Here is an 11781-nt window from a genome sequence, read left to right on the forward strand (position 1 = left end):
GTATAGCTCTAAATGGTGGGCTGAGGTTTATTGGCTTCAAAAACTAAGAGTGCAAGTGACCAGAGAGACGGGTCAGCAATTAAGAGCAGAGGGCCGGATTCAGTTCCCAGCACCCACGCGATGGCTCACAACATCTATAACTTCAGTTCAGGAGATTTGATCTGTCTTCTGACCTCCTTGGGCGCCAGGCACACACACAGTACACAGACATGCATGAGGGGAAAAAACCCATACCCATAAAATAAAATTTATAAAAATTTAAAAATTAAAAAGAAAACCCTAAGAGTTTATATAACTCTTCATATGAAAGATGGGAAAACTGTCTTTTTTTTTTTTTTTTTTTTTCTCCTGAGACAAGATCTCAGGTAGCTCAGGTTAGCCTTGAACTTGCTCTGTAGCCAGAGATCATGAACTCCTGATCGTCCTGCCTTTGACTCCTGGTTCATGCTGTGCTGGCGGGAGCAGACTTGTGGATTTGTGCATGCTAGACAAGTCCGGTGCCAGCTGGGCTGCGCCATTCACTCTAGCACATGTCTCCTTAGGGTGCGTTGTCCTCAAAAACAACAATCAAAGGTCTTTGGAACTCGTGGCTTGTATGCTCAGCTGTCAGTACTGCGCAGCCACAGCTGCCTGTGATGCCCACACCCAGCTTCCGCCCTGGGGGAGGGGGTTTGCGGTCCATGAGGGTTTTGTTATTGTCGCTGTTTTGAGTGGGCACAGTTCCTTCTTGCATTCACTTAGGAGAGGGCAGATGAATGATCTGGGCTACTTTCTTTGGTCCTCCAGCACTGCCTGGTGACTCTCCCTCTTGGCCTGGAGGTTGGGGACCGGGATTTTGATTGTGTACATTTGTCTTAGTTATTCAGTTTCTTTGGTGATGGGATGAGTGACCACAAAGAGCATCGGGTAGCAGCAACGTGAACATCCTGTCTCCAGGTCCCTTTGCTCCACTCTGTTGATGCTTCTGAATCTGTGGAGTAGCCCCACTGGCCTTGCAGCTGCTTCTTCGCACACAGGCCCGCTGACCTACATGCAGAATTCTAGATTTAATGGGTGCTACCGTCACAGGTTCTGCTCTTGGATAAAAAAATCCTGGTCTCCAGGGAGTGTGAGGAGAAGTGGACAGTTTTTCTCCAAATGTAGGTGGGGACCCTTTACATGTTATCAAAGGAGATTGTTAGAGTGTGTGCTGGTTAAACTGACCCTCTGCTTCCTTTGTAAAACTGGGTGACCATAACATTCCCTTGCAACCATACAAAAACAATGGGACCTAAATTCCTAGGAATAGCCACCTGTGTAAGAGCCAGCCCCTTGGAATGGTTTTAGTCGTAGGGAGAGATCTGTAAGCATGGGGACATGTGCACGGAAGGCCCTGTCAGTTCCTGACTTGTGCCCCAGCATCTTTCTACTTTCAGTGGTGACTGTCAGACCCCGCGTAGCCAGGTCAAAATGCAGGTCTGGGCGGAGGGCTCAAGTTTGAAATGCTGGGGCCTGGCAAACCTTAGGAAATGACATCAAAATCCACAGCAAGAGAATGAGGGGCCAACAGAGGGATGACTGAAACCAAGGGGCTTCATGGGTTCTGAGATCTGCAGAACAGCAAGGGCAGGATCCCAAAGATGCTGTGTGTAGAAGATGGGGAGAAGATGGAGTTGCCATAGCAGCCGTGCTAGGAATGGAGTGAAAAGTGGCCCAGGCTGGAAACAGGATGGCTGTCACAAGCTAGATACTGGTTGGCTTTCTAGGTTCTAATAACTACCTTGCCAAGACAGTTACTATGGCACCAAACTTGGAGAGCTACTAAGGCTCAAAAGAGATAATCCCTACAAAGTACTCAGTGTAACATCTAGCCTCGTAAAAGTTCATTTAACACTAGCCACTCTTGTAGAGGACAAAGCAAGGACATAGCTGTTGGTAGCTGAGGCTTCAGCATGGGACAGGCTGGGCTGGGCTGGGGTGTGGTCACTCAGATGCGCACATGGATAAGGGATGAAGCATTTTGCTCTCTCACCTGTTTTTTTTTTTTTTTTCCAGGACTTTGTCGTAAAGCACAAGGGCTCGTTTCATATTTGGATAGGTCTTACCGAGAGGGATGGCTCCTGGAAATGGGTGGATGGAACTGAGTACAGAAGCAACTACAGGTAAGTGCCTCCCGAATCTGCTTGTGAGTTTGCTCCAGGGACAACCACCTGGTCGTTCACCTCAACGTACTCCTATAGGGCTGGTTTCCCCAGTCTTCTTCCTGACTCCACTCCCCCATCTCAAAGCCCGTACACCGTCAACCTTTGAACCCTTCCAGGACTGTGCTCTTATGAGGTGGGAGACAGGGTTGTGGGGAGGTGGGGAGGCTGGACCTTGAGCTTTCTTTGGCTTACCTTCCTAGGAATTGGGCCATCAACCAGCCAAATAACTGGCAGGGCCACGAAGAGGGTGGAAGTGAAGATTGTGCTGAAATCTGGTCAGATGGCCATTGGAATGACAACTTCTGCCAGCAGGTGAACCGCTGGGCATGTGAAAAGGAACGGAACATCACCCACTAGGAGTTTGCTCTACCATATCTCTGCCCCACCCCAACCCCACATCACCCCAACACCTTCACTGGGGATACTGGAGCAAGGAAGAGAGACAGAGTCCCAAGTGATATGAGGGGTTATGGGACAATGGACAGGGGATGGCTCTATGGTCTCATACCTTGAGAATACTGAGAATACTGAGATTTCACCCCTCTCCACAATTTATTGCAATTGTTATAAATTTCAGCCTTCTGAATGGAATAGGAAAAAAAGAAATACTTGAAACTCATGTAGCCTGGTTATTTGGAGCTGGTGCAAAAAGAGGGAGGTGGGAGAGTCTGGAGGAGGCAAGGTATGAGTCCTTGAAGAACATTCCTTGACACACTGATGTATCAAGGCAGGAAGCAGGAACCTCAGTGGCTAGCATCTAGATGGACTGGGGCTGCTGGGCACAACCTCAAAGGATTCTGGAAGAAATATGTTCTCTAAATTCAAGGTCTTCCCAACCTGAGTTTTCAGAGAATGCCCTCACTGTCTTTAATACAAGCCCCTGGAGGAGGAACACACACACACACACACACATGCACATGCACCCGCACACGTGCGCGCGCGCGCACACACACACACACACACACACACACTAAGGTTCCCCTCCTCCCTCCATTTTGCCCTAGAGTTAACCATTTCCAGTGTGTTCTATCATGATGGTTCCTGTACACCCACACATGCATGCTACATAGAATCAAATCTCTCTCTCTCTCTCTCTCTCTTCCTCTCTCTCTCTCTCTCTTCCTCTCTCTCTCTCTCTCTCTCTCTCTCTCTCTCTCTCTCTCTCTCTGACAGGATTCTATCTCATTGAATGTAGCAGCTGTAGAGAAATCTGAAGTATGAATGTACCAAGCTTTACTTAATTGTTAGCTATGTTGGCCAAAGAGTTGGCGTTTTTGTTTGTCTTCATTTATAACATCGAAGCTTTTGATGAATCAAGAGTTTCCAACACTTGGTTACAAACTTTCAATAACTATCCACTTACAATAACACAGTTGGCATTAAATTTGAACAAGATGCTGGGAACCAGGAAACTCCCATTAAGACAGCCAGCCACTCCTAGTCACAGGCACGGACAGCCCCATTCCTGTGGTCTTGCCATTTGCAGCCCCGGTGACCTCTAGTCCAGCTCTCACCAGAGTCCTCACTGCTACCTGAGTTTTTACCAGCCTCTAAGCTCTGACCCCAGCTTTGCTCATTACCTTCTGCAGTCTAAGCCTTTCCCAGCCTATGTTCTCCAAATGCTTTCAAATTCCTTTGGCAAACAGGCTCCAAAGCGTAAGAGACACATTGTAGACAGTGGCGGCAGCCGCTACTCTTCTGCGACTTTCCTTGATTAGCTGGCTCTCTATTTGCTTTCACAAAGTATCCAGGAGAAAACCTAAGGGAAGGAAGGAACAGTGCTTGGCTCCACTGACTCTAGGCCCACAGTAAGGTAGGACCGTGGTGTCAGGAGCATATGGCAGAGAGGCAGATACAGAGGCAAAATACCAACAGAGGATACACCCCAACAACCTAGTCCCTCTAGCTAGGCCCTGCCTCCCTGGCAAGTTTCCCTGGAACCTCCCAAAAGAGTGCCACTTGTTGGGGTCCAGATGTTCAACCTATGAGTCTGGGAAGGAGTTATGAGACTTGGCTCAGAAAAATATGAACAAATGTCTATCAATCTTAGACAGGGCACTAGTGACAGACCAAAAGGATCCCACCCACATCTAGCTTAGGGAGCCACTGAGTTTACTGGGGTTCATTGCAGGGACATGTTTGACTTTAAGGCAGCTGTGTCACTAAAACACTCCACCCCAGTATGAACAACAGCTCACAGAGCTGGTGTATTGGCTGGTTGTGTGTGTCAACTTGACACAGGCTAGAGTTATCACAGAGAAGGGAGCTTCAGTTGGGGCAGTGCCTCCAGATCCAGCTGTGGGGCATTTTCTCAAATAGTGATCAAGAGGGTAGGGCCCCTTGTGGGTGGTTCCATCCCTGGGCTGGAAGTCTTGGGTTATATAAGAGAGCAGGCTGAGCAAGCTAGGAGAAGCAAGCCAGTAAGGAACATCCTTCCATGGCCTCTGCATCAGCTCCTGCTTCCTGACCTGCCTGAGTTCCAGTCCTGACTTCCTCTGGTGATCAACAACAATGTGGAAGTGTAAGCTCAATAAACCCTTTCCTCTCCAACTTGCTTCATGGTCATGATGTTTGTGCAGGAGTAGAAACCCTGACTAAGACAGCTGGCTTCCCTGGAACTCCCTATACACCTCCCTGATCACAAGTACGCAATGCCTGGGGACGATGGAAAAAGGGGTCAGATCCCCTAGAACGGAGTTCTGGAAGGTTGTTAGCCACCATGTAGGTGTTGGGAATCGAATCTGAATCTTCTGGAAGAGCAACCAGTGAATTTAGCCACTGAGCCACCTCTCCTACCCAGCAAAATGTTACTAGTTGACAAAGGGAAGGACTTTAAGGTTACACTGTTATATCCTGTTACAGTGCAAGTAAATTAAAAGTGTATACGGAGGTAAGGAAAGGGGACTTAGCTATTTGTAAATGAATAAATGTTTTCTCATATTACATGATCCATTAGGAAGACTATCTGTAAGTAGTGGAGATGTATATCATTCATATATATATATATATATATATATATATATATATATATATATACACACACACACACACACACACACACACACACATATATATATATATCATCAAGGCATATGGGATATAGCTAATGCTAGCCTTAGAGGAAAAGGTTTTAAATAAGTGAAAATTGAAAACTGAAAATACAAGTATCCAACTTAAAAAATGAGAAAAATCTGTATTTATTAATTTATTTATTTTGGGTTTTCGAGACAGGGTTTCTTTGTGTAGCCTTGACTGTCCTGGAACTCACTCTGTAGACCAGGCTGGCCTTAGACTCAGAGACCTGCCTGCCTCTGCCTCTCAAGTGCTGGGATTAAAGGCATGTGTCACTACTGCCCAGTGAAACAATCTATTTTAAAATAAAAATATAGTAGGAGAGAGTTCACAGTCATACAATAACCCATACTTAGTACTCTAAACCCGGTCCAAAACCCATGAGTATAAAGGTCTTACTTAGACCCCAGTGGGGAGTCCAAGATTGCTGTTCAGCTGAATTGGCACGCCACAAAGCCACCCACGAAGTACCTGTGTACTTACAGACAAAGGCTACTCTCCACTTTAAACAGAGAAACCACACAAAATGCTGTGAATAAATTGCTAAGTCCTAAACAAGTCATTTACACGACCCCTTAAGGCTTAGGGGGCACTGCTGAGGAGAGGGTAGAAAAAAAATGTTCAAAGAAGCAGAGACATGGCAAATGGCTGTGAAGGGGCATCTTCTAAGCACGACACAGCCATGGCAATCATGAATTCACAGAAGCTGTGTCTTCTGGCCCTCCATCCATACAGGTCATGTTCTTCTAACTGGAAGCCCTGATCGGGGAGGGGATCACAGGGCTCTATGGAACTCACAGCTGATCTATGGTCAACTAACAGACAATGGGAGACAGGAGGCATAGCTTATGGCTGGATGACCACTGCGAAGCCCACTTGGTGGCTAGTTCCAAATTTAGAGTCACATAGAGAGCTCCAGTTAAACTTTATGGGACACTAAGCAAGACAAAAAATAGTAAATATTGGGAATAGATCTGTAAGAAACAAGGGGGGCTGTCAAGGATGGAGGAAAAATAAGTGTGTGTGTGTGTGTGTGTGTGCATGCATGCACATAACCAGAATACATTATATACATGTATAAGATTGATAAGGAACAAAATTCATTAAAAAATTAGAAAATTAGTAAAGGTACGCCCTAGCCTGCAGGACTTAATGGGGTTCTCGAGACGAGGGAACTACAACGACAAATTTGGGGTCAGGAGACACAAAGGAAGGAGATAAGTCAAAAAATTCTGATCAAGTCTCAATTGACTCTAGGGAAACAAGGGGCTTTTAAAGCTACAGGCCACAAAGGTGTTTGCTCTGGTCCACGGGCCAAACTGGTAATATTGCTTGGTTACACATTAGCATAAATGGAATGTCCACATTGCAAAATGTCCGGAAAGGAGTGTCCTCATTGTGAAAAGTCTGGAAAGGGATGTCCTCATTGTAAGATGTCCAGAAAGCCCTCTGTCGTAAAATGTCCTGAGTCAATTTTGGGAACAGAAGCAAGATAGTGGAAGAGACAAAAGAGTGTTAGTTAATAGATGATGGCCAGGGACAAGATGGAGACTGAGATGCCAGGGGCTTTTGGGCCCCAACAAAAGTAGAATATCCTCAAAATAAGTATGAGTAATGTTGCCGGGTGGTGGTGGCACACACCTTTAATTCCAGCACTTGGGAGGCAGAGGCAGGCAGATTTCTGAGTTCGAGGCCAGCCTGGTCTACAGAGTGAGTTCCAGGACATCCAGGGCTACACAGAGAAACCCTGTTTCAAAAATAAAAACAAAAACAAACAAACAAACAAAAAGAATGAGTAATGTTACAGCTCACTTTGAGAAATAGACGTTTTAGATGGGCAGTTGCCCAAGTCTTCAATCCCAACACTTGGGTAGCAGAGGCAGGTGCATCTCTGTGAGTGTGAGGCCAGCCTGGTCTACATAGTGAGTTTCAGGACCACCAAGGCTACAAGGAGAGACTCAAACAAACAAACAAACAAACAAACCAAAACAAGGAGTAGAGAGTTTACTTTTAGAAATTCACATACACTTGTAAGAAGTTAGTGATCCTATGTGATCTTTGTTCTATTTCCTAGAGACATCAACATGGACACAGTCACCTCACAGAACTTGTCTGTTGCCACCAGGATCCTTCCTTCTTGTTGGCTTTTCCTACCCACACCAGCATTTCTCCCTGGCTCCACATCTCTACCTGGTTCCTTGCTCCTGATGATTAGTTACAACTTTGTTGTTAATTTCTGTAATTTTGTGACTTCCAGCAGGCTATAGACAATATGTGAATATACAAGACTCTTTTGGACTGACTTAGTTTCCCCCAATGTAACTTCTTGATTTGTCTGAGTTATTGCATGTGTCTGTGGTCATTTTCATTGCTGAGTCTCATTCAGTATACTAGTATATTTAACCATTCTCTTACTGAAAGACATTGAGGGTTGTTTTTGCATTTTATCTATTGCAAATAAATCCATTACAAACATTTAAAAGAAATTCATAGCTAGAGCAATGACTCATTAGTTAAGAGCACTGGCTGTTCTTGCAAAGTTAAGAGCACTGGCTGTTCTCCCAGAGGATCTGGATTTGATTCCCAACACCCACAACGCTCACAAACCAGCTGTAACTCCAGTTCCAGAAGATCTGCTGCCATCTACTGGCCTCAATAGGCACTGCATGCACATGATGCATAGACACATAAGTACGCCGAATTTTTTAAAGCTTAAATTACTTTTGCCTGGTGTGTGCGCAGGTGGATACCTAAATGCTGTGGTGCACATGTGAAGCTCAGAGGAGAATTGCAGGAACCACATCTCTTTTTGTGCCGTATTGTTTCTGGGGATTGAACTCAAGTCATCAGGCTTGGCAGCAAGTGCCTATTTCTGCTGGGCTATCTCATTGGCTGTGTTAGAAATGTTCTTGTGCAAGGTTCTGTGCAAATATACCTGTTTATTTCTTTGTGATAAATACACCATTATTGTGGGGAGTAAATGAAGTCCTGTGTGAATGTGTATTGTTGTCAAGAGCATCCCAATGCTTCAGGCCCATGGCAAAGCCTTCCCTCGGTCTTTGTGGGATGGTTGACAGTGTAAGCAGAAAGTGTGGACCACAGCATCCTCCTCCTGGATGTTTACAGCCTGAGACTGTCTCCCTACAGTCTCTGCCTACTGAGGGGAGCTAGCCATGCTGCCTTGTTCAGCTGTATACAACAACCCTGCCTCCTCAACTCGGATGTATAAAGACAATGCCAACCACCTGGTTTGCTGGTGTGTCTCCATTAGAGTGCACGGCCCGTCCATTCCCAGCTTTTCTGCACACATGTCTGTCCTTTCTTCAAGCCCTCCATTTCCCAGGTTGGGTCAAATGCAAAAACCTGCATGGCACAAGGCATTGTGAATGCAGTTGCTCAGTCATGTAGTCACAACACGTTTGTATACAGGAGAAACTGCCATGCTGTCCTTCAGAGTTAGCATACCCGTGTATGTTCTCACCCACCATGCATCCTGCATCTCTGTTGCATTTGTTGTTATCATTGTTTTTTTTTTTAAAGATTTATTTATTTATTTTATGTGTATGAGTACACTGTAGCTGTACAGATGGCCGTGAGCCGTCATGTGGCTGCTGGGAATTGAACTCAGGACCTCTGCTTGCTCCGGCCCTACTTGCTCCAGCGTAATACACTGTAGCTGTCTTCAGATGCACCAGAAGAGGGCGGCAGATCTCATCATGGATAGTTGTGAGTCACCATGTAGTTGCTGGGATCCGAACTCAGGACCTTTGGAAGAGCAGTCAGTGTTCTTACCCGCTGAGCCATCTCTCCAAGGCCCATTGTTTATTTTCTTAACTTTAACTGTTCTGAAACATGTGCACTGGTATATTGATGTGGTCTTTAAGTAGCTCTAACAGCTAATGATGTGCAGCTTTTAAATTTTTTACATCTACTTTATTTATTCCTGTGTGTGTGTGTGTGCATGTGTGCATGCATATGTGTGTGTATGTGTATGTGTGTGTGCATGCGTGTGTGTGTGTGTGTGTGTGTGTGTGTGTGTGTGATTGTGACTGTGGCATGGCTTGGCAGCTGGCACCTTTACTGGTCACCTCACTGGCCTACATTCTCCTTCTTTTTTATTAGCAAACCTTTAGGAAAATGCCTCTTAAGCCTGCTTTTTTTGGTTCCTTTTTTTCTTGTTGTTTTCAGAATTTTTTTAAAAGTAGGTGTGTGTGTGTGTGTGTGTGTGTGTGTGTCAGTGTGTATGTGTTGGGATGTGTTTGTGGTGTATTGCATGTGAATGTCCAGGTCACACTTATGGAGGTCAGAACAAGAAACCAAATGTTTTCCTATCACTCTTTGGCACCTTGACACAGGGTCTCCCACTGAACCTGATGCTTGCCACTTTGTTTAGGCTGGGTGGCCAGGGAGCTTTGGAGATCTATTTACCTGCCTCTGGCACCACCCCTCCCCCCATTCTGGAGGTGGCAGGCACACATAGCCATGGCTGTAACTTGTGGCTCGGGGTTCAAACTTAGCCTCTCATGCTTGCACGGCAAGCATTCTTAACCACTGAGCTACCTCCAGCCCCAGAATTCTCTATCTGTTCTAGACACGGGTTCCTTGTTGGGTTTGCAGCCTGCACATGTCTTCTCCAGCCCCATGCTTTGGTTAGCCTCTCACCAGAAGTCATTCCCCCAGAAGAAAACAGCATCACTAGTAAGACCATGGGCTCGCTTACGGAACTGAGAGCAGTGACGTGGTCACACAAAGCAGCAGGCTAAATGCTTTTCCTGTTTTTCATAGAAATTTGGTTAGATCTCTACAAAATGACCACGTGTTCTGAAGTCAGGGGAGCCAGAAGCATGGGGGGGGGTGTCCTAGGAAGAGGCAAGAGCGAGTGCTTCCTGATGGAGGCGATTTCTAGAGAATTCTTACACGTTGTGGGGGGAGTCACACATTTTTTCCCGCCTGTGGGAAAGGAAAGTGCTTCTTCATACCTTCCCTAGTTACATAGTGGAGTCCCAAGGGACACCTATGCAGAGAGGGCTGTCTGCATGGAGTAAGTCAGGCCTCTCCCCAGAAGGCCTCATGGGAGCCCAGTTGACACAAGCTTAGGTGAAGATGCCACGGACTGCTGGTGTTTCAGTGGGACAAGAAACACTTTGGCATTTTGTTTTTGTTTTGTTTTGAGGCAGGGCCTCACTATGTGGCCTCGGATGGCTTTGAACGTGCAACAGTTTTCATACCTCAGCCTCTTTGGTGCTGAGATCGTAGGCAGCTGCCAGCAGTCCTGCCTCTTAAGATGGTTTTTGGGTGAGGCTGTGGTTATGCCTTTGGGATTTTCGTGGTAGCCATGAGGAAAGAGACTCATTTCTCTTTCTTGACAGGAAGATCTGAACGCAAGTGCCTGGGCAATTGCTGATCAGGCTGCTCTTGGTTGCCTTACAGGGCAAGGATATCAGAAAACAAGAACTTGGGAGCCTGAAAGCCAGATTCCCAATGATTGACATCTAGATCAGTTGTCAGAGAGGACTACATTCAGGACAGGAGCAAGGTGAACCGCCTTCACAAAGTAGAAGAGCCCACAGGGTGCTTCTAGAAACTCACACCAAGCCTCCTAAGGTTCTGGTTCCGGATGCTTGCTGTGGAGGATACTGGCCCATGTCCTTGGATTCATGTCTCCCTTGTTCTTGAGGTTCAGTGAGGAGAAAAGGAAAAGATGGAGGGGGAGAGGAACCGTCATCTGACCATTGCTCCTTTCTTGCTCTTTGAAACAGATTCTGGGGTGATGATCTTTGAGAGTGACTCATTACAATGAGTTCTGCGGACTGGAAGTTAGGAGTAAGGAGAGGCAGAATAAAGGAAGGGAGGAAGTTCAAGAAAGGTCAAGAGAAGCCGACTGTAAGATAAGGATTCTGGAGAGAATGATTCATTAGGAAGCCTTTGTAGGCAATTTCAAACCAATTGTCTGTCCATGGTGATGAGAATAGGGATCCTGCAGCTTCATCTCGACCCTACAGGGACACAATGATGAGGACACAGACCATACGCCAGAGCACTTCCAACTAGGCAGAGGGCACCACACCCATTAGCCTTTGGCTAGCAGCTGTGGTTGGCAAGAGCATAAATCCTAAGCTAACTTCTGCTCTCTGTGTGCCCAGATGATGTAGGAGGACAGTCAGTCCTCTGTTGAAGAGGCATGAATGCTGGCTCTTAATGAAACACTGGTATTGGAGGGATGGCTCAGCACTGAAGGGCATGAGGACCAGAGTTCATTCCCCAGCCTCCATCTCAGGCAACTCACAGACACCCAGCTCCAGTGGCCCCTGATGCCTCTGGCCTCCCTGGGGAACCTGCACCCACATGCTGCCCACCCCCATGTGCACATAATTGGGAATAGTAAAAAATCTGAAAAAAAAATTAAATTCTACTCAGACTCCACTGTGCATGGGAAGAGTGAAGGGAGAGGAGGAATTTGAGCGAAGCCCTTACTTACCCTGTGAGCTACAGCATCCTCCATGGTGGAGCCCAACAAAGTCTGTAC

The 11781-nt window shown here is 46.3% G+C and overlaps 1 protein-coding gene across 1 annotated transcript in view; it reads left to right on the plus strand.

Annotated features, from left to right (window-relative positions):
- Positions 1 to 2802, plus strand: part of LOC116078363 (asialoglycoprotein receptor 2) — a 13815-nt gene extending 11013 nt beyond the window's left edge. The window contains exons 7-8 of the mRNA XM_031353560.1: positions 2035 to 2141; positions 2384 to 2802. Coding sequence (XP_031209420.1) covers positions 2035 to 2141; positions 2384 to 2540 — 264 coding nt within the window. The 3' untranslated portion in view covers positions 2541 to 2802. The remainder of the gene's footprint in view (positions 1 to 2034; positions 2142 to 2383) is intronic.
- The last annotated feature ends 8979 nt before the right edge of the window (positions 2803 to 11781 follow it).

The sequence above is a fragment of the Mastomys coucha genome, unplaced genomic scaffold, assembly GCF_008632895.1.
Source record: "Mastomys coucha isolate ucsf_1 unplaced genomic scaffold, UCSF_Mcou_1 pScaffold5, whole genome shotgun sequence".
Lineage (NCBI taxonomy): Eukaryota > Metazoa > Chordata > Mammalia > Rodentia > Muridae > Mastomys > Mastomys coucha.